This window comes from Nomascus leucogenys, chromosome 21 (assembly GCF_006542625.1).
Source record: "Nomascus leucogenys isolate Asia chromosome 21, Asia_NLE_v1, whole genome shotgun sequence".
In the NCBI taxonomy this organism is placed as follows: Eukaryota; Metazoa; Chordata; class Mammalia; order Primates; family Hylobatidae; genus Nomascus; species Nomascus leucogenys.
In genome coordinates this window covers 80,800,838-80,824,533 of record NC_044401.1, presented here as the reverse complement: position 1 = coordinate 80,824,533, position 23,696 = coordinate 80,800,838, and the positions used below count along the sequence as shown (strand labels likewise).

Genomic DNA, 23,696 nt, shown 5'->3' with positions numbered 1-23,696 from the left:
TGCCTCCCAGGTTCAAGCAGTTCTCCTGCCTCAGCTTCCCAAGTAGTTGGGATTATAGGCATGAGCCACCGTAGCTGGCCTTCTTTAACACTTTTTGTTTACAGACCAAACACATCACCCTCAGTCATTCCAGCAGTCTACTATGGGAACTGAGACTAGGAGGGATAATATAGATTGCCAGATAGATCTAGGCATGAGTTCCTTAGACACTGCATAAAAATTTGGAGTAGAAGCATTTTGACAAGGAAATTGGCTATAGCTGTCTTTCTACCAGAGTCTTAAACCTATGATCTCTCAACAGTTAGCCATCATTAAGACAAATATTAATTCTACCAAGCCTTGACGTTTCCCTGTGGCCCAAGCTTCCTAGGAGCCGAACATAAAGGGAAACGTGAAGGGCAATTTACCAAATAACAACTAAAGAGAAGAGTCCACTCAGTGAAAGCAGAGGAGTTTGCCTGGGGGCGTGTTAGGGAGGCAGAGAAAGCTGGTTTACAGGGCTTTGCAGACAGACTTGAGCCTAAGGGCCATGTCACACCCTTAAGTTGGGGTTGACCTTTTAAACAAGAAGTTGTGCATGACAGAAGGTCTGCTTTGTGAACATTGGATTCTGGAGGAGCACCACCACAGGTAAGACTGGAGAAAGGTGGTGGTGGGCTGGGGGCACTGGCTTGGAAGAAGGGAGTGAAGAGGCAGGAGAGTTGGAAGAGACTGGGAGGCTGGAAATACAGTACTCAAGGGCCAGGGTTTTCTCCCCTCCAGCTTTTGTCCTCTGCAGCCACCACCCAAGGATGCTGGTGAAGGTGTTTTCGTGCATCCCCATTCTGAAAGTGCAACCTCTTTCCTGAGGCCCACAGGAGGGTCTGGGTGATGACGAAATGCAGTCTTTACCTGTGTCACTGAAAGTAGACCCGTAGAGCTACGGCTTCTGCTGCCATTTCCTCCTCTGATCTCCAAGAGGCAGGAGAGTCCTCCTCTTCCTTGTCATGTTTCTGGAGCTTTGGAGAAAAAAATGGAAGAGGCTCTTTCATGGGCCCTTGGGATCTCCTTGAACAAATTTCGGGGGGCTGGGGGAGACTGAACAAAATTTGCAAATTAGAGGCCAGTAGGTGTATCTTTTAATTGTTTCAGTTGCTAAAACTTGCAAATGGAGAGGCTTTATACAAGAATCCACATTTAAAATAATCGGATCATTTGCCTTCTTGTAATCATCGACTGAGGCTGAGAGGGGTGATGATATGCTATAGGTCTGTGTCCTTGCCCATATCTCATGTCAAATTAGAATCCTCAGTGTCGGAGGTGGGGCCTGGTGGCAAGTGATTGGACCATCAAAGCAGAATTCCCCATTGGTGCTGTTCTTATGATAGTGAGTTATTGGGGGATCTTATTGCCTAAAAGTGTGTAGCACCTCCCTCCACTCTCTCTTCCTCCTGCTCCAGCCACAGAAGACATGCCTGCTTTCCCTTCTGCCATGATTGAAAGGTTCCTGAGGCTTTCCCAACCATGCTTTCTGTACAGCCTGAGAAACCATGAGCCAATTAAACTGCTGTTCCTTATAAATTACCCAGCCTCAGGTAGTTCCTTATAGCACTGTAAGAATGGACTAATACAGGTGATCACAGACTGGGATGAAGTGGGGGAATGGGGTGCATTTGCCATTCCCATAATCTCCCCCACACTTCTAATTTTCTTATGTTTAATAGGCATCATTCATTTATTTTACTTTCTGGATTTTGAAGGCATTGAGTTTGTCACCAACGCATAATCCCCCCTTCAAGGTGGCCTGTGGTTTACCTCCTACTCTCCTTGGTTTAGACTCTCTTGCATGAGCTCTGAGCAGTTTTGTTCAGTGAACCAAATTTATGATAATAACACAAGGGCCATGAGAACTGAGTAAGTAATAAGTATTTCCATTAAGAGAGGCTTCAAGTAGGGAAACAGTAAAAGAGATTAAATGAGAAAACAACTTACAAAAAATTAACGATTTGTCTCAAAATTAACACTTGAATCATTTTAAATTCCTCCTCAGATTATAGGTATATTTATTTCAAAAAATTGTATGTATGTCTCAGATTTACATATAGAGTGAATACAATTTCAATTCTATCAGAGAGGATGTTCTCAGAACTCTCTTCCTTAGAAATGCTCAATTTTCTCCCTTAACCTCCTATTATGATTCAATTTCATTAACTAAATTTATTGTTCCTGTGTGTGGCTCTATACATTGTAAAATGCTGCAGGTTATCCGTTCACTCTTCGTGGGAATGCACAGTGTAGTATTTTGTGTTATGTGTTAAAAGTCATTTGGGATTGAGACAATTTAATAGCACCAATGATAGCTAGCATTTATGATGTGAAAGGCGCACATTACTTTGATATACATTATTTCGTTTAATCCTTACAATAACTCATAAAACTGACGCTACTTAACCCCGTGTTACTGTGGAGGAAACTGAATTCTGAGGAAGTTCATACCCTGGTCCAAAGATCACCCAGCTAGGTAGTGGTAGGTGCCAGTATTATCCCCAACAACTTTTGCCTTTTTATTTATCCAGAAGGATCTACAGTGTCCCTAAAGACCATCCCACAGATACTGTTCCACTCCATTTTGAAAAAGTTCAACTTAACGATTAAAATATCGACTTTTTAAAAGTTGATCCTTTAAAAATAATTTTGCCAACTCAGCAAAAAGTCTATCAACTAATAAATGACTTTTGCTATCTCAGGCCCCAAACTCTAAATCTAACCTAGAGGCCCCTACCCTGGCAGCTTGCAGCAGATGGAGAAATTTCCCCATTTATTGCAGCTCAACACTGATACAGAAGGCGAAACAGTGAGGGAACCATAGCCTCGCACTCCAGCTGAGCTATATTTCCGCTCCTGGTAAGTTTGAGCCTAAATGAGGCTCATTAGCATATAACCGGGCCACAAACATGTTTATGAGGGTCATGGATCTTCCCTTCAGAATTTGGCTGCCAGCACGCTGGTTTTACATTTTGCCATGTAGATTTAATTCTCCTTAGTGGAAGAAAACCACATTAAGAAGTCATTTCCTTTCTTGCAGAGGCAAACATGCCGCAGTTGCTACAGGCAAGGCAAACGAGATTTCTATTCTACTCAAGAACTAATTTTCATTTTGATACTACCTTGAGGTCTGTTATAAATCCATCTTATAACAATTCAATAGGAGGACAAAGAGACATGCAAAGCCCAGGAAATATGGCCTTCCCACTTCGGCTACTGCCATTGGAAGACACAGAAATCAAGCATTAAGTGGCCTCATCAACACAGATCGTAACAGATGAATCCAAATAATTTAGAGCCTGTGAATGTTAATGCCTTCTTGGTTATTTATTAGGCAACCGTCTGTTATTGTCATATGCCTTACAGATGGCAACATTGTGCCAACCCTTAGAAGTTTTTGGGAAATAAATAAAAACTGATCAATCATCTTTGCAAAAACTCTGTTGTACATAGCTTTTAAAAGTTATGAGATTTCCCTCCTAAAAGCCCCAGATGGAAGCATGTGGTTCTGTTTAGAACAGCGGTGCTCAACCCTGGTTGCCCATTGTAATCATCTAGGAAGCTTTAAAAAATAAAACCCACCCCAGGGATTCTGATTTAATTGGTTTGGGGCAGCCTGGGTTTGGGGACTTAAAACAAAACTTCTCAGCCAATTCTAAGGTGCACTTACTGTTGGGAATCACTGCTTTTTGGGAGAAGTGTGTGGATAGAGCCCACACACATATAGGAAGAATACGTTTGCCTTTAAGCACATTGCTTGTGATCCTATCAACAGTACTACTGCTGTCCTTTGCAAACCTGGCCCTGGAACTGCTTTTCTTCTATTTATGCTCTGTCCATGGGATGTCTGGCCTACAAGGCTTGTCTTAGCAACACTAAGATGCGGATGCAGTTCAGGAGCCTTTGAATGTTTTTAATCTCTGCAGAAATAGGGAACCTGGGAAAGGCCCTGGTGGGCAAGAATTATGTCCTAGAAGATCCACCCAGGTGACTTGAAGATTAAAAATGCTACAGTTTGGAGTAGAGTTCCATTTCCCTAAAGCAACCCAAGAACCTGGTGGCTGCAACTTCTTGCCTGGCTAACAGAGAGAAAGCCCTAATGATCTTAAATAGCAGTTTATCCAAAAGGCACTATTTGCCATGGGTGAACTTTAATGGAGGAGTTTCACTTCCGATAAGTCTTCTAGATTACTTTGGCTGCCCACAGGGGAGGGCGGTGACTACTTGTTAACACAAAAGACAGTTGCTCTGTCCCTGTAATGCCAGGGGCCAGACCTAGCACTGGAACGCTGAACCAGACAGACTCCTTTACTGTTCTCCTGGGGCACCCAGGTAGGGAGGTTAGACACCAAATGGCTGATTCTTAGTGAGATGGGATTACAAATTGGGAAGGGTGCTGGACAGAGCTAGCCTCATTGCAAAGGCTTTTGAGTATCACTTTGGTTTCACAAAGAAACGTTATGAAAAACAGTGATGGAAGGGAAGAGGTTATCTATGGATCATCCAAAAATGGCTCTCCAGAAGGCGAGAGTTAGGTCTGAGCTTGAACAATGAGAACAAGTTCCTTTAATCTCTTTGTGTCTCAGTTTTCCCCTTTGTGAAATGGGAGTAGGAAAAAGAGTGGTGAGCAGTGCCCTGCCTGACACATAGTTAAGTGGTATTTAATATTCCCTGCTGCTGCCACTACTGTCAGTCATTAGCATTATTTTTAGGCTAAATAACACTGACCTAATGACAGCGAGCACTAAAAACTCCACAGAGGTTGTTTCTAGGAACAAGAAAGTATTTTGCATCTCCATGGTTCCCCAATGATCTATATCTTTTGGACCTAACTACTTTGTAGAATGATTAAAAGTTTTATTATCAGAATTCAGATCCAAAACAACTTATTATAATGAGATACCCAAATCTGAGGAGGAAATGTAGCTCCTTCAGCTCTAAAATGAGCCTCATTAATCCCTAATCCTCAGAGCTGTTGTAAGGAGTAAGGTATTAATCGAGGCTTCTCAGGATAAAAGCTAAGGTCCTATGGTAAAAGAATGTGGTGGAGGTCAAAGGTAGTCAATACCCCAGGAGTATGGTTGCCAGATTTAGCAAATAAAAATACAGGACACTCAGTGACTTGTTTTAGGATAACGATGTCTCATACAGTATTGAGATATCCTTATATGAAACAATGATTTGTTGTTTACCTGAAATACAAATTTAACTGGGCTTCTTGTATTTTATTTGGCAACTCAACCTAGCAGACCCCTTAAAAAGGTGTCACAGGAAGAACTTGGCTTGCATTTGGTAATTAGGTTGTTCCCAAATTTGCCTGGCTGTGAATCCTGGAAAAAACAGAGGAGACCACATGCAGAAAGATAAAATTCAAGGCCATCATTTCGTGCACTCCAGGGCTTATTATTATTGCATGGAATGTAGTGTAAATCAACCCGCACTATTTTAATTCCTTAGTTCACCAGTTCTAAGGTGCACGTTTTTTCATATTTTAACATCTTTGAAATCAAAACATGTCCTTGTCATAATTTAATTGGCAGCGTTTTTCTTTCTTAGTAGTACATAAAATAACAGCACTTCCAGCTGACTGTATGTGGGATTCAGTGCACTATAGTTCTCCATCTGTCCTTTCTGCAGGTAAGTCACGTAAGTTAAATGTGACTCTGCTTGCTCTGAAAATGCTCCACACCAACGCTGATGTATTACATACTGGTTTCCTTCTGAGGCAACAACAATAGTCAAAACGGTTTTCACAGAGGCTTTGTTCTTTAGAGGAAACTGCACGCCAAAGTGACAAAGTTTGCAAAAACTTGAACCAAAGTCTTTATTCACATTCAACAGACTGAAGTCCGTGATGGCCTCTCCAAGCAAATTCTATTTCTGCACAGCTTGGAAAAGAGATTCAAAAAAAAAAAAAAATCTATCTTCAGTCATCCCACTTTATCTGCTAGAAATGGTTTTTGGGGAAGGTAGTGTTAACAGGATTTCTGATTGAAGAACTGATTGATAGGTGTTGATTTTTGACACTGTGCTCCCTCCTGTGCACTGAGTGTGTTATCACAAGGTATATGGGGTAATGATTAATTCCCTGCTGTATTGCTCAAACTGCCTTTGCTATTGACATCTTTAGAGTTCCGTAATGGAATGCAGTAGGAGGAATGGTTCACAATAATTTAAATGTTTTTCAGAATTTGGAAGTAACCTGGAGTAAAATGCCAAATTGTCTTCAAACGGGGGAAAACTAACTTAATGCTCTTCTTACAGAAGCAAACAGCTGAATATAAACTTGGATGTTTTTATAAAATAACATATTTCATTATTATCACTTTTATAAAACAACATACAGAAGCAGAGAGCTTGAATAAATCATTTCTTATGGGTTGATGTTTACACAGGGGTTTATATAAAGTCTCAAAAGGAAAATAACTATTTTTTTTTTAGATCTGATCCTCTGTTATTACTTTCTACTCAACCAAGATGTGATGAACACATGATATATTCCAGGCTCTGTTCTAGGTCTTATGAAAGATACAAAGATAAATAAGCCCAAGATCTTTGCCTCCTCAGGTTCACTGTGCAATAGGGCGGACAGATTCGTGCATAGATAATTTAATACTGGCCTAACTACTGAACTAGAAGTTCCATCAAAGTGTTCTTGGAATATCTGGGGTAGGGGGAGAGAAAATAATTCTTGCTGGAATTCAGGTTTGAGATTGACTTTTAAAAATCAAGGACTTGGACTGGACTTAAAAGACGGTAATGAGATTTTGAAGAAAGGGTAATTCTGGGCAATGGGAACAGCTTCATTAAACACATAAGGTGAGTACCAGTTCCCCAGCAAGGCAACTTGTACCCACGGTCAGCTTCACCAACTAATTACAGCACTGTTCGCTGATGAATCCTGACCTGGCTTCTAGGCAGCTACTAACATGTATCAGAGTCAGCAAGAGAGCTGAAATTTGCCACTTTGAGAAGCCTTAACATTCCATCGTTTAAAGATGGAATACGCACGCACGACAGGGGTCTAAAAGATGGTCTCTGGTCCTACAAATGCAAAGCTGCAAACAGCTTTGAATCTTACTGAGAGAAACTTATTCCCTTTTCAGTGATCTTTCAGTCCATCTGACTGTTCAAGAATAAAGTCTCAGTGGGCTAGTATGTCCTTGATAACATACCAACAGCACCTCTAAGAGAAAGAGAAGAGCCATCCAGACTGGCTAGAATATAATAAGATTGTTTTGTTTAGATCATATTTATTTTTAGGGGCATCTTTCATTTATGACAAAACATGTCAAGTCTCCTTTTAAAGTAAATTTAAGTTAAATGTAAGAATCAATTTTAAAAATATATGAAATGAAATGGTGTGAAAATATGTCATTAACAGCTTGAGAAATAGCCCTTGGGGAAGGAAGTACAACTGAGGTGGGAAAGGGTGACTCAAGACGTGAGGGTGATGCATTGTCCTTTAACACTTGTGGGTGGCAGTTTCCACTGGGCTGAGTTCTAGAAAGCTTCATTTTTTATGGATGCATAGGAGTCAAAATAATTTCATGTTATAAGAACTCCGTCAAAAAATGGTATAGGGGATGGTAGAACTTTGGATAGGGCAGGCTTTTAAAGGAAGGCTTCACTGAAGATGTAGCATATAAGTTGAGGTGTGAATAATGAGTATTTAAGTAAAGGGGCAGGAAGGAATATTTCAAGCAGAAAGAACAGCAAGTGCAGACCTTCAAGGAAGTGTGGTGGTTGGATAACAGGCTGGAAGAGTGAGAGAGAGGACTTGGGGGGATGGCAGATCATTTGCACACTGTGGGCAGGGCTGAGAAGTTTGGATTTTATTTTTGGTGTGATGAGAAGATATGAAAGGATCAGAGGCAAGGAAGTAAAAGGACTAGAATAATTGTTCATAAAGAATGTCCTGGAAGGATAATTAATTAAAGGGCGAAAGTGATGGCAGCAATCAGAAGAGAAAGTTTGGGAGTGGGGGCAGCATGGATGAGGAGAGGGGGCTCATTTGCCCCGTAGGCTAGTTAGTGTCATGGCCACTAAGTAAGAGGACTTGGCCCCTCACTGTAGATGGACCTTGTCATCTGGCAGCTTCCTCCCTGGTGCTTGTCTGTAAAGCACACAGAGATCCTGGCTTCCCTGCCAAGACTGCTCTGAACCAGTGTGAAAATCACTCAGTTTTTGCCCAATATCCATTCTGCCTCTCTTCCATCATTCACTTCTCAAAGTTCCCGAGAAGCCTTCCTGGACCATTCTGATTGAGTCATATTTCACGATTCTGGATGCTTTCATGCTTCTAGCACCTCCCTGCCCCTATCCTTTCAGTACCTGCTTCCTGCCAGATGCGGAGCTTCTTTTGTCTATGTGCTGGTTACTGAGCAGACTGGCGCCCACGTTGGACTTTCTTGGTGGCCCAATGAATCATCAGTTGCTTTCACTTGAGGCAGAAAATTTCACTGGGACCACAAACCTCTGCCTGCCACTTGTGATACCTTAGAACGCTGAAGTTTTTGAATATTACTTAGTATAAAAATATGTTCATTGCTTCCCTTCTCTATGTGAGGGATCCTGTGAGCTGGGGCCTTGGACTAAGCACTAGACTGTGAGATGTCTACGTACAAACAAATTACCTTCGGCTCCTTCTACTCACTGTGAAAATTCAAAAGCCCAGTTCCTCCTCCTTTTCTGAGCAGAAATTCAAGTAATCAATGGAGCATTAATCATTTGATTAGTTGCCAAAGCTTTGACTTAAGCATAACTTGCTTGAGTAAAAGCAAGTATTTTTAGTGCTGCCTGTGGGGCCAAAATGCTTAAATAAGCTCTTATATTAATTAGTGGCATCCAATTTTCAAGGAGTATAGAGTGTTGATGTTTAAGAATTTGTAACCCCCAAAAGTATGTATTAGCTAGAAAAATCACAGTGCTGGAAAATAATTATGCCAAACCACTGTACTATAACAGAACCCAATTGCTTATCCAATTATACATTGAAGTATCACATTGTCAAGCCGATTGCCAAAGCAGCAAATGAGACTTTGCTAGCATCATAATTTGGACCAGATATTACTCCACTAACTGCACTATGAATGGTCTTTGGAACATGCTATATGTACCCTATAAAACCTCCACGAACCAAGGTGGGCATTTCAGGTTTGTTGGAGTACACCGATGCCATCAAAAAAAATCACTGGAATTGATTAGACGTGAAAGTTCGCAGTTTTCCATTGCAAGCTTGTTAGGAGCATCTCAGCAAAGAGCAACTGCAGCTCCAGGTCCTGAGCAGAGTTGATTTCAATTAAAACATCAAAGGTAGTCACTTCCTGTCAGGGAGACCATCAGTAATTCTATCCTCAAATGTGTATCTGAGAGAAACAACCCCAGACAGTGCCTCCTGGATCTGCAACACTGCTCCCTGACTGGCCACCATTTACAGGTAATTTTTTTTTTTTTTTTTTTTTTTTTTTTTTGAGACAAGGTCTCACTCTGTCTGGAGTGTAGTGGCCAGCTCACTGTCGCCTCAACCTCCCAGGCTTAAGTGATTCAGCTGCTTCCACCTCCTAAAGTGCTGGGGTTATAGGCATGCACCACTGTGCTTGGCCTAGAACTTTCTTACAACACAACATCAGGACAGCGGAAGAACAGGAGCCTGGAACTGGGCTGTGAGGAGCTACTAAGGGGTTGATGTTCTTAGGACGCCCCATTGCTATGATTTTCTTCTCAACCTTGTAAGGGATCGGAACCATCTTGCCCAACAGTTGGACCTGACATGTCAGACGAAAATCCCACTGTGGCAAGAGCCTAACTCCCAGGGTTCAGTGGAGAAATCGTTTGCACTCGCCCAGTAGTTATTTGCTTTTCAAATAATAGTAAGCCCCAAACAATATCAAACTTGGTAAAAACAAATCTTCCTGTCTAGTCCCCACATTGCCCAATCAGAGTAACATCCATCTTCGTATCCTCTCAGCTTGCTGTATCTGATGCCAGTATAGGAATCCCCCTTCTTCCCCCAGCGGATGCCTGAAACCACGGACGGTACTGAACCCTATGTATGCTCTCTGTTTTCTTCTACACATACACGTACCTATGATAAAGTTGAATGTATAAATCAGGTACAGGTTAATCTATTAAGAGATTAACAACTAAGAATAAAATAGAACAATTGTAACAATGCACTGTTCACAATTGCACAAACAGAAGATCCCTGCTTGCAGAGGATCTTAGCAATTTCTTTTCTTTTTTTTTCGAGATGGAGTCTTGCTCTGTTGCCCAGGCTGGAGTGCAGTGGCGCGATCTCAGCTCACTGCAACCTCTGTCTCCTGGGTACAAGTGATTCTCCTGCCTCACCCTTCTCAGTAGCTGGGACTACGGGAGTGCACCACCACACCTGGCTAGTTTTTGTAGAGATGGGGTTTCGCCATGTTGGCCAGGCTGGTCTCGAACTCCTGAACTCATGATCTGCCTGCCTTGGCCTCCCAAAGTTCTGGGATTGTAGGTGTGAGCCACCGCGCCTGACCAGCAATTTCATCATATAATTTGTTTTATTTCCTTATTAAGTCAGGACCTTTCACCTTTTCTCTTAAACCGCTTATGTCCTCTTTTTGGCATATCTGAATTGCCAGCATCACTACTCTTGTGCTTTGGGGCTGTTATTAAGGAAAAGGAAGGGTTACTTGGGCATAAGCACTGTGATTTCACGACAGTCAACCCGGTAACAGAGATGGCTACTCAGTTACTAACAGGCAGGTAGTGTAGACAACACGGCTACACTGGACAAAGGGAGGATCCGCATCCTGGGCAGGACAGAGTGGGACAGTGTGCAATTTTGTCACACTGCTCAGAATGTTGTACAATGAAAACTTATGAATTGTTGATTTCCAGAATTTCTCATTCGGTAGTTTCAGACTATGGTAAACTGTAAAAAGTGAAACTAGACATAAGAGGGGACTACTGTAGTAGGTTTTCAATAAGCATTGCTCAAATACGTCACTAAATTACACTTTTCCTCCCAATATACTGGCTATGCTAGCTCATCACCCCCATTTTCCACATAAAACAAGGAACTTAAATCACTCAACCAATGTAACATGGATAACTCGGAGTGGTATTTGTTTGGATGAGACATACAAACACTCGATCCACTAGTGGATCCAGACATGCAGCAAACTGTATGTCTCATCCAAACAAATTTGCTGTATGTCTAGTGCTCTCCTGATCCAATCTATAAATTCCTGGGAACGTTCTTTTAGTTAACATAGTTGAAAACATGGGTGGTAAAACAGCACAGAAAGCAAAACTAACACTGCAAATAGGGATCAACCTCTAAGCCCAGAGGGCCCTGCTGGAAAACCTCTTCTGAGGGGAAAATTGCATCTCAGGGCAGTTCGCAGGAAATAGTTGCTGATCACCAACACCTCACCCCAGGCGCCATCATATCTGAACCCTTCTGGTTTTTCAGTGGGTAGAAAACTGGTGAGGCAAAAGGGACGAGAGATCTCTGCCAGTTTTATGCCCTCAGGCCTCCTGTTTCTAAAAACATGCTCACTGAGAAATGAAACTCCTTCTGAAAGGGAGGTTTGTGATGAAGCAAACTTCAGAGAAGGAAGCATTTATTCAAAAAGCAATTTCCTTGGCCAGTCATGTTCTGTAAGCCTTTTTCCCCCCCGGTGTTTCAGATATTGGTGTTTAAGCAAGAGTGTTCTCCTTTAATCCTAGAGTGATATCAACCCACAGTACTCAGAACAAGGAATGGGAAGAGGCATAGGGCCAATTTCTGCTTTTGTTGGAATCTCCTGAACATTTCGTTTCCTATTTGCTTCTGCTACCTATGGCTTCTTTTTTCAAAGGTACCTTGCAGAGTCTTTGGAAGCACAGCGTAGGCAAGGAAACTCTCCAAGGAGAAAGAAAAATCTGCACTACAAGATGCTACGCAAACACACAACTAAGAGAGGGAGGCAAGCACACAGCACGCAACCAATAATGCACAGCCACAGAATCCTTCTCAACACAACATTTCAGGCAGCAGCAACTGGGTTGTCAAGATAAAACCTATTTGAAGAAGCCGATCTAGCTGGGAGCTTTGAACAATCCAGATCCCCAAACATTTAAAGCTTGTTTCTCTGCAGAATTCATTCAATTCAACAAATATGAACATGTATGCAGTGTATTTCATAGTGTAATAGTAAGCAAGCTGGACAAGGTAGTGCCTTTGGGAGGTTTACATTCTAGGAGAGAAGGCAGGCAATTAGCAAGTAATCATCTATCACTACCATGGGAGGGAATAAAAGAGGGAGCTACGTGAGACAATATGGTCAGAAAAGACTGCTCTGAGGAAGGGACAGTCAGCTGAGGAGTGGCAAGTGCAAATACCCCAAGGGAAGAAGGAGGCATCTGTATGGTCTGCGCACTGGCTGAAGGCAAGTGTCTGAAGTCGAGTGAGGAAGTTCTCAGATAGAAGGTAGAAGATGAGGTGGAGAAGTGGGAAAATCTCTCTTCCCTTTAGCAATGGAGGCAAAAGGGCTAGAAGATGAGAGACTGAATGATTCTTTCAGTTACATCACTCTTTTCAAGCACCTACTTTGTGCTAGGCACAGAAGACTATTAAACAGGCAAAGCTGTAATAAATCCAAACTCAGTGAGCTGAAGGTAGAAAGGCTGTCCCAGAACGGCTGGACCCAGCACTGCCTCTGAACATGGGCAATGACACTTTGCGGCTCAGTGTTAGCTTTCTGGGTCTCTCACACACCCTAACATCAGCCCTGCCTATAATGAACTTTCCCCAGAAAAGCAGGTGAGCAGCAAGCTATTTGCACATGTGGTGACTACCGTGGAGCAGCAAGGATGCAGGCTGACCTCGCAGACTTCTCTCTGAATGCATACCATATGTTTGGCAGAGCTCAAAGAGCTATCCCAGCACCATCTAGCCAGGCGCCTGGCACTGGACCTCAAATGCTGGCCGATGAAAAATGACTAATATAAAAATCTAGATTCCAATGGTACTCACCAGTCCACTGGATCGGTCACGATTCCTTCTTTCTACAATAGGATCATTCTGCCTCTGATTACAAAACTACACCCTCTGAAGCTGCTACTCACCCGTTGGAAGTTAGTTACATACCCTGTGCAGCCTACAAATCCATTAAGTTCTGATGGAGCTGTTCTGATGCCCTTCAAAGAACCTGGCCCATGTGAGTTGCACAAACAAATTGGAGCCCACCTTTCCCAAATGCCTCTCTCTCTTTCATTTAAAACCCTCTTTAATGAAGACATAAAGCCTTGAACGCAGCTGAAACGCTGTGCTTGCCATGCATGACAGCAGATCACCACAGAGGATTTCAAATGCTTTTCTTTCTAACCAGAATACTTGAAAGACACTGAGATTTCCTTGTTATGAGTTCAACTGTTCATTTTATATGCCCTATAATTGACCATTCTCCAGAAGTCAGCATAGGCAACAGAGATGTAAGGTAACTGCAAACACACACACACACACACACACACACACGGCTTTGGCACAGCGAAAAATTAAAATGCAATGCCAGGCTTGGTACTATTTTGAAGCCTCAGGCTAGGAAAGCAATACCCTCACCTTTCTCGGCTGCCTACTATGCACCTAACCTTCCAATTATTTATGGCTGAGATGCTTAAGATGTACCGGAGAAACAGCCATGCCTGAGAGATACATAAAGCTGAAATATTATTGAGAGTTATAACTTCATGAATGAAAAACCTATAAAAATCACTTAAGAGTCCTAATCTTTTAGTTAATCTCACCTCAGTGCCACTCAAGGGTTTAAAGGAATTTCACTGGTTGGTTTTTAAAGGACAAAGATAAAAAAAATGCTTTGAAATAACGAATTATAATTTCAGGTATCTATCTATGTAAAGGTCCAGACACAAATATTTGAAAACAGCCTGTTCCTAGAATCAGGGATTGACACAGATCTTTAAAACTTTCTAGCCCAAACATCCATGTGACATTTGTATCCCTTTGGTCATATTGCTTTCAAGGCTTTAATGCTCCAGGAAAGAGGATCTTACTGCAGTACTGCTAGATTTAGGTGGAGATCAAAATCACCAATGTTTGAAAGTGGTATTTTTACATTAACTTGATCAAGAGTTAGAACTTGGACTTATTACTCAGACAGTCTGATCCTTCATTGACAAGCTGTGCTGAGAAACCAAAGAGAATATGGACTCCCAGGATTGCTCTGGCATTGCTGTTGAGAAGATACACTGGAATAACCTCTTTTGAAAACAGTTTAGCATTACCTCCTAAAGTTGGCATCTACAATACCCTACAATCCAACAATATTACTGCCAGGTATATTACCAAGAGAAATTCTCATATGTGTACAAGAAGACATGCATGAGAATGTTCAAAGAAACTCTGATTAAAATAGATAGAGTCTAGTCATGACCAACATCCCATCAGAGAGTAGATGAATAAACTGTGATATGTTCACATAATTAAATGTTATGGCTCAAGCAAAACAAAGGTTTGATAGTGACACACAGCTCATAGGGAGAAATCTTTAATTTTAAAAAATTCCCTAAAGACAATAAAAATATATGCACTTTAGGAATCCATAGAGATGGCTAAAACTATATGAAAAGTCACAAAGCAATGGTGAGCATAGATTGAGGATGCTGGACTGACTCCATGTGAGGAGACAAGGGGATGGTTTGTTGTGTGGGACTATCATACTGTTTGTTAGCTGTGGGATGCTAGTAAAATCATAGCTTTTGTTCTGGGCAATGGGTTTGCAGATACTCATTAATCATGATTAAACATAACTACTTACACAACTAAAGAAAAGGAGGCTATGATGGAAAACAAACAAAAATGATCATCCTTGAGAGGCATGTAAGATTACAACATCGGATGCCTGCAATTTTCCTCAAGATAGAAATCCAGCTGCCATTCCAAAATGTCACAAAAATTGCAACATAGTAGCATTTGCCATATAAAAGCACTGGAGTTATTAATTGGATTCCAGATGTCTGAAACTGATGTATCCCTTCACTGAATCCCGACTAGGATCTATTTTGGGTATAGCACTTCACACAGGTTGCTGTTCTTAATTAAAACTTCTCTGCCTTAAGAGCTTTATGTCTGTGAGACAGTCATCCGAATGTTCTCCTGTCCACAAATGTGCTCTTATGTTTTATTTTCACAGCAAAATGCTTGCCTAGATTTTAATAAACATGTCTGCAGTAGTAATATAAATTTCACATGCTTTCCACATTTCATAATCTCTTTAGTACTTTTCCCACACCAAGAAGGCTCTTTGGAAGGCTTTGCAGCTCTGTCTGTCTCCATTTCTTCTGCCTATCGTTGGGGAAAGAAACAGCATACTGATTGCCATTTGGGTAGGAAACACAGACAAGACGTTGAAAGAAGTAACTAATTATTTCCAAGCAATTTTGCTCCTTTCTCTCTTTTTGATTTTGGCAATAGCTGACCCCGGTTCATCGACATTACAGTAAAGCCTAGTAGCCAATTTATTGCTTCAAAATCTGTGAGAGTTCCTAATTGGTTATCAGACTGTGTCTACCAGATGCCAAAATTAAATTTCTTTTAAATCAGGAAAAGTGATTTTCTGGCATCCCAGATGCAAAACAACCCCCGATTAACTGTTCTTTCACATTGCAAATGGTTGTTAGGGCCTTGGGTGGAGAGAAAACTCATCTACTTACAACAAGAGGGGTCAGATTCTGGACTTCATCCTTCAGCCAAAATGCAGATAAACCACAAGGAACAAATACTACTCTATGAAAAATGGAGAGCTGGGCCGGGCGCGGTGGCTCACGCCTGTAATCCCAGCACTTTGGGAGGCCGAGGCGGGTGGATCACCTGAGGTCAGGAGTTCGAGACCAGCCTGGCCAACATGGTGAAACCCCATCTCTACTAAAAATGCAAAAATTAGCCGGGTGGGGTGGCGGACACCTGTAATCCCAGTTATTCGGGAGGCTGAGGCAGGAGAATTGCTTGAACCCAGAAGGTGAAGGTTGCAGTGAGCCAAGATTGTATCATTGCACTCTAGCGTGGGCAACAGAGTGAGACTCTGTCTCAAAAAGAAAAGAAAAATGGAGTGGTGTTCCTGGCTGAAGGAGAGATGCCCTCGGTCCAATGCTGGGGAATTTTTTGCTCCAGGAAAGTGGAAACATCAAAGACTGGAGCCCAACATTAAGGATGGCATAATTATGTTGTTGTTAATTGTTATTTATTTTTAATGGAGCTCTATTGAGTGCTTGCTCTCTGTCTGGCAATGTGCTAAGTGCCACGTACAAACATGATCTCATTTACTCTTCCTAAGAGTACCTACCCCATCCATGGTGCTGTCATTTCCATTTTTAGATGAAGAAGTTAAGGCTTAGAGATGTGATCTCATAGCTAGTAGGCAGTTGGGACTCCAGGGTCCTGCTCCCTTTCTGTCTATTCCCTCTCCTCATATAAAAAATGCATAGCATTTGCTAAGCAATACAGACTAAATTGAGGCTCTAACTTAAAGCTCTTTTGCATACAGAATGTTATTTGATGAAGTCTAGGGTAGGTAGAGGCACAATATTATTATCCCCATTTTTATAGAGAAGGGAACAAAGGCCCAGGGAGATTCAGTGAATTGCTTGAGTCTTCTGCCATGTTGGACTAAAAGCCTCAGAGTTGCTATACTGAAAAGGTCCCTCAATTAAATATAACAGGGGTGGGCTGCATCTATTCTCTGAATTGGAACATCACAACTGACGAAACTTCTATTGTGGGTTCTCTTATTTAAAAAGCAGAAATTCTAGGTAATGGTCCAGTGCAATTTCAACCCCATCTCCTTGACATCAAATGCTCCGGTCCTGAGTTATTGGTCCTGGACATGGTTTTCTTGGCACAGTAGTAGGCCTTTACCATTTTACCTGCATCTCTCAACCCTTTTCCGTCTCATGTGAGTAGGAGTCATTCTTTAAACGACCGCCTTGTATCTCACTACCAGCCCTTTGCACATACTGTTCTCCCTGCACGGATGACATTTCTTCCCCTGAGCCACCAACACTGGACTTAGGTGGCCCTCCAAGATGGTTCCATTTCAGGACACTTATTGTACTTGCCTTCTAATTTATCTTCCACTCTAAATCATAGGTTTCCTGGGGGCAAAAATCATGTCTTTTCACAATAGCCAATCTTTTCTTTGACTTCCCAGACATCAATGTCATATGGTTCAATCTAATACCTTAACAATGACCTTATAAAACCAAAACTAGGCACATAGGAGAGGCTTACCAAATACTTCTTTCCCAAATAAACCTATCACGGTAGATATTCAGAAGGATGACACAGTTGTACCCATCCTCAGTCTTCAAATAAGAGTTTAATTATGTTATCTAAACCATATGCTATACCAGTGAGGCAGGAACAGAGATACACATTGCAAAAGAGATCTAGAAGAAAATAAGATTTCTCTGTGGCCTTCACCAGTCTGAAAATGTAACTATATTTACTGAATCAAACTCTTACGGCATAATAAACTTACAAAGAATCAAGGTAGACAGCCTAACCTTGAGTACCTCAAGTCTTTGCCCCTGGATCCCACATAACAATATCCTTCCCTCTTTTAAGGAAAGCTGGAAAGAAAACCACTATGCCAGGAGAAGGGCAAGTAAAAGGTATGTTTGTGCCTGCACACAGAGGTTGGCATCCTACCCTGATTTGCGACCCATAATTAATGTCAATTTCAGTATTTCGGAGGATAGAAAATCACCAAGGAAGCCGACCTCTGGCTGTCTCACAGCTAATCATCTTTTGAGGCGGAAACTTGAGAGGAAACAGAAATGACAGGCTGGAGCACCAGGCTGTGGCTTGGAGTGTGTTTTGGGTGATCTGCCAACCAGTGAGAACCCACGGTCACGTGCCCTCTCTGTGCTGGCCACACAGTGACACCTGCTCACCCTCCACTGGGTAAGGTGGAAACCTGCATCCCACCCTGTAGAAGGCTTGGCTGGACGCCTACTAGTTTCTGCAAAGTTCCTTCTCACTGTGTGCACTCTTCTACATGGCTTCTTAATTGTGTATGTATGTGCACAGGCTGTGTCGAATGAAGTTGCCTTTGCCTCTGCTCAGCACGTATTACATTTTTAATCAGTATATATAATTACTTACTGCAAGCTGCCAGGCCAGATTTTCTGAGCATTAGTCTAATTAACTTAAGCTTGATAATTATGTTTCGGATACCACAGCAGTACACATGGAACGGCAGACTTTGCCGCCAGCTTATTTGATTCCAATAACATGTTTTCTCAATACTGGAGTAGTTTTGACTTTTTTTTTTTTTTTTTTTTTTTGAAAAAAATGGCCATCTGATAATTATTTTGGTTTCAAAATTTCCCCTCAGATAAACTCACTCTGCTATTTAGGACAGCTTCTCAAATGATTAACATGGATTGAACTGTTATAGTATGTTTCTGTGTATTTTTACACACACAAATCTGTTTTTACTAATATAAATTCAAACTGAGGAGAAATGAGAGTATAAGGAATTCTGATGGTCAAATGACAGAACTGTCCATGTTTCAACTGCTCTGTGCATTGCCTTTTCCATTTCAGTTTGGGTTGATGAAAAATGAGAGACAAGGAAAAGCAAAACAAAACTAAACAAAACACAGAAAAATGCCCAGACTTGTAAGGGAGAAAGGTCAGCTTCTGGTTGAATGACGGCATGATAAATTCCCACACTAATAAGGCTCAATTCACCTAGGGCTTACCATGTGCCAGGCACTGCAAAAAGCCCTTTTTTGTGGACTATCTCATCTAATCATCCTAACAACCCTATGTGGTAGTTATTACTATGGGTTGAATTGCATCCTCCCGAAATATATGTTGAAGCCGTAACCCACAATGTCTCAGAATGTAACTTGGTTTGGAAATAGGGTCTTTGTAGAGGTAATCAGGTTAAAATAAGGGCATTAGGGTCGGCCTTAATCTAATATGACTGGTGTCCTCACACAAAGGGAAAATTTGGACCCAGCAGCAGCCATGCACACAAAGAGGTTAAGTGAAGATGAAGGCAAAGATTGGGGTGATGGATCTCTAAGCCATGGAATGCCAAAGATCCTCAGCAAACTCCCAGCAGTGAGGTGGAGACACTGAAAAGATTCTCCCTTAGAGCCCTCAGGAGGAACAACTCTGCTCACACCTTCACCTCGGGCTCGTAGTTGCCAGAACTGTAAAACAACAAATTTCCATTGTTTAAGCCACCCACCCAGGTTGTGGTACTTGATCACGGCAGCACGAGCCCTCTAATACATATAATCTGGTTACCACTACTCCCCATTTCACAGATGCCAAGGCTCAGAAAGGCTATGTGATGTGTCCAGGTCTGCACAGCTGTCAAGTGGCAGGGAAGAAGTCCACAACAGGCCTTTCTGACTCCCATGCTCAGCCCTTGACCTCACCCGTGCCTGTACCACTCTGCTTCTGCCCTGGAGGCTGAAAGAATCAATACAACAGATCCCAGAAGTGGACGAAGCACTATGAACACTGTAACGCTTCTAAGGTAAAAGTCAAGCTTAGATGGTGCCTGTTTGCACATTTGCACATAGCCTCGTTTATTTAAAACATAAAATGACTGCTTGCAATACCTGCATTCTAGTTTTGGAGGGCAACAACATAGAATTTAAATTTTCTCAGGGTGAGGGTAGCGGGATTATTTTGTTTTCTTCTCACATAAGAGAATAATGGACCAAAAATACCACTTACCAATTACAAAAGACAACAAATAACAGAGCACAACTCAATGAACAGAATTGCAGAAGGAAGAACAGGTGGGTTTTCCCAAGATGTCATAATAGATGAAAGGAGAACATGAGAGAATGAACCTGCTCTATAAAGGCCAAAGACAGGAAATGAGAATCACTCTGGGGAAAAGATACAACCTTGATCCAGGAGGAAAAGCATGGGAATATGATTTAAAAAAAAAAAAAGACAGTTCTCCAAGAATATCTCCTGGAATAGATCCAACAGAAAGCTTGACACCAGATAAAGAAGGGAGGTCAGGTTCATTGAGGGCCTATTACATTTGGGGTATGTTTGAGGGTGAAACCAACCCCCATAGAGTGTTGTGAAGTAGAAGATATCACCTCCCACTTTGCAGATGGGGAAATAAATAAAGTTCTAAGCAGTTAAATAATTAGCTCAAGGTCAGCTACTCCTTGGCCCAGCAAATCGCTGGAAATGCCGACATGGAAGAACAGCACAAAGGGTTGTCCTAAGGAGAATTACTTTCTTTCTTGAGACTAGTAGTGTCTCTACGTCTGTGGGGAACGTGCACAAGCTCACACTCAAGACACAGACTTCTCATCATAAAAAAATTTCACAAATTACCTCTAAGTAAGTTGCTCTAAAACGGGAGTGCTTATCGTTTTTAGGCGTGTCAGCACTTTTGAGAATCTGATCGAAGCTATGTATGACTCCTTTCCCTAGAAAAATGTGCGCACACACATACATGCATACACTTTACTTGAAATTTCCAGAAGGTTTGTACACCCTCAGGGATCCATGAATCACAGCTTTAAAACCCACAAAGGATACATCTGCCTCCAAGGAGCCCAGCAACTTTATGACACTGCGAAAACACATAACATGCACTCGCACAGCCTTCACCAGGACAGTCCTCCTCCACAGTCAGTCACTGGCTTGTATCTCCATGTTAGCACACCCACCTCCACCACTGTTGTTGGGGAGCTCTGCTGTGCTTCATTGATCTACATTCGCTAGTCTACATTCCAGGCCCCATATAAAGCAGGTATAAAGTGAACGTTAAGTGAACTTGGAGTTAGAAGACCTGGACTTGAGCTCTATCACTCCCTCTGGATCATGTTGTTTCATCTCCCTGAATCTCTCTCACTTTTATCACCCATGCTATTTATTAAGCAGAAGTCACCCTGGTTTGCCTCACCTTTTCTGAAGGACTGCTGGGAGGAACATATGCAGCAATGCAGGTGGAAGCCATTTAGAACAGTAACAGTGAACACTGTGTGCAAACACTGTTTTAAACACTTTACATTTATTCATTAATCTTCATGACCATCTTATCCGGGTGGCTGGCAGTGTTACTATTCCCATTTCAGACATGAGGAAGCTGAGCACAGAGAGGTCTGGGAACTGGCCCAGGTAGGCACAGGGCTGGGATGCAAATGCAGGCAGGCTGGTGCCAAGGCCAGCTCTCATAACCACTGTGCATAGTGCCTCTTCAGGACAGGCAATGCCACAAAAATGTCGAAAATTATCCTAACGAGAAGGCAAAAGAACCCTGGGAGCCTTCTACGAACATTAGTGGAGTTTGGAGGTGTGGGGTTTGCAGGGCTTTAGATTTAGACCACCCAGAAGAGCTCAGTGTTACATATAACTGCAACTAGCTTGTGCATCCACAGCTCCAAATGCAGCCCTGTGGTGGCCAGCAAATATCTAGGGAGAAAAAGCAGCAGCCTCATGTAGGCAGTGTAGGGCCAGGGCCCCCTCTCAAAGCTCATTCACATGTACTTACTTTGACTGCCACAATGAACACATTTGCAGGCTTTCCGGCTTGTGGCTTGCCTGCCTGTGACCACAAAGCTCATATGTGCCACACGTCCTTTTTTTTCCTACTTTAAATAATGCTCATCTCTCTCCTCTGAATTTTTTTGTTTGAGAGTTTCCACCTTAAGGTTTTCAAGGGGTCCACAATTCAGATGTATCTTGGGTGGAAATCTTATTCTGTAAGGCCCCTATCTTCATTCTCACACAGTCAAAGTACACTGGTTGACACGCAGGCTGGGGACAGAGCCATGATAAAGCTTCAAGCCCTGCCTGCCCAGAGCTCACAGCCCCAGTGGGTGACCCGGAAAATAAGCAGGCATCTGCAAAAAGCCTGTGAAGTGCTGTGATGAGGAAAATATGGGCAACTGTGAGAGTCACAGAAAGGGGGTACCTAATCCATCCTGGGGAGAGAGACACTAGAGGGTCCAAAAAGCTGCATATCTTCTCTGCCTTTGTATTGTCACAAAAATCTAGGAGTCCTCATGAGCTCAATGTTAAGTATTTGCATGCTTTGACTCACTTAATCAAAAACGTTTTTAAAATCCTGCTTAGACCATTTTCCCCCCACTGTTTCCTGAGTTAGCTCCTTCTCACCCTCTGGGGCTCAATTTCAATGTGACTCCCTCTTTCCACAAAGCCTTCCTGGAGCACCCTACACTGCCTGGCACCTCCTGCGCCATCTTCCTGCACTTTCTTCCCAGGGAGGCAGTCTTCATCTTGCTGTCTCGAGTGTGGACTGCAGACCAACATCACCTGGCGGCTTGTTAGAAAAGCAGAACGTAGAGCCCCATCCCAAATGATTCCTCAATACTTTAAAGCTGCCTCGCCCAGGACCTCAGCCATCAGCCCCGTGTGACTACCAGGCCCTTGTGACATGGCTTGTCTGAACTGAGAGGTATTGCGGGTGTAAAATACATACCAGATTTAGGAGACAGTATGAAAAAGACTGTAAAATATCTCATTAATAATTATTTCATGTTAATTACCTACTGAAATAATATTCATATTTTGGATTAAATAAAATATCATAGTTTTATCTGTTTTTTTTAATATGGCTAGTATAAAACTGAAAGTCACATGTGTGGTTCCCATTATGTTTACGTCGGACAGGGCTGCCCTACAGTGTGAGACGCGCTGGTTTGGATAATGATCGAGAACAGGCATTGGCGGATGACGGCCAATGGGTCAAATCTGGCCAGGTGCCTGATTTGGTAAAGGGGCTTTTATTGGAACACAGTCACACTCACTCATTTACTTACTGTCTTTGGCTGCTTTTGGGCTATAGCAGCAGAGCTAAGGATTTGCGACAGAAACTGAATAGCCTGAAGAGCTTAAAATACTTACCATCTGGCCCTTTTTAGAGAAAGTATGCAGACCCCAGTCAAGAGCATTCATTCCAGAATTGGGCTGATTGATTGGCTTAAAATCACGTCTCTACCACTTTTTGGTGTGTGAGGTTCGGCAAGGTACCTCACCTGTCTATGCCTCAATGTTTGTATCTGAAAACAGAGGATGAGCATACATTCCTTATAGAGTTGTTATGAAGATTAAAGGAGTTGATATATGTGAACTTCCTTAAATAGTGCCTCATACATAGTAGGTTCTCAATAAATGTTAGCCACCATTACTATTACTGCTAGCAGTTATCACATATTGTAATGATACATTTTTGCTTTATCTTTTTTTCCTGTCTCCCCATCAAACTAAAGACCCTAGGAGAGTGGCATCATTTTCTGTCTTGTTCCAGCTGTTTAAGCACAGTTAGACAGCCCACAGTTGAGATTCAATACGTATTTGTTGCATGAATGAAGTGCAGAGGAGGGAAGTAATTTTCCTAAGGCTCCACGGCCAGAAAGTAGCTAGGACTTGAATGTGGTTCTATCTGCTTGCCAAACTCAAATTCTTAACTTCTCCTGCGACACCAAGTATAGTCTATAGACCAGCGACATCAGCGTCACTTGGGAGATAGATTGTTAGAAATGCCGGCGCTTAGGCCCCATCTCAGACGGACTGAACTAAAAACTCTATTTTAACAAGATCGCCAAGAAATTCATAGGCGCGTTAAGGTTTGAGAAGCACTGCTCTGGGCTACAATTCCCAGTTTCGG

The 23,696-nt window shown here is 42.2% G+C and overlaps 1 protein-coding gene across 7 annotated transcripts in view; it reads right to left on the bottom strand.

The window, feature by feature from the left end:
• FHIT (fragile histidine triad diadenosine triphosphatase) overlaps positions 1-23,696 on the bottom strand; it is a 1,530,527-nt gene that overhangs the window by 2,475 nt on the left and 1,504,356 nt on the right. For all 7 annotated transcript variants that reach the window (XM_030801707.1, XM_030801706.1, XM_030801712.1 and 4 more), the window contains one exon: positions 892-998. In XM_030801707.1, coding sequence (XP_030657567.1) covers positions 897-998 — 102 coding nt within the window. In that variant the 3' untranslated portion in view covers positions 892-896. The remainder of the gene's footprint in view (positions 1-891; positions 999-23,696) is intronic.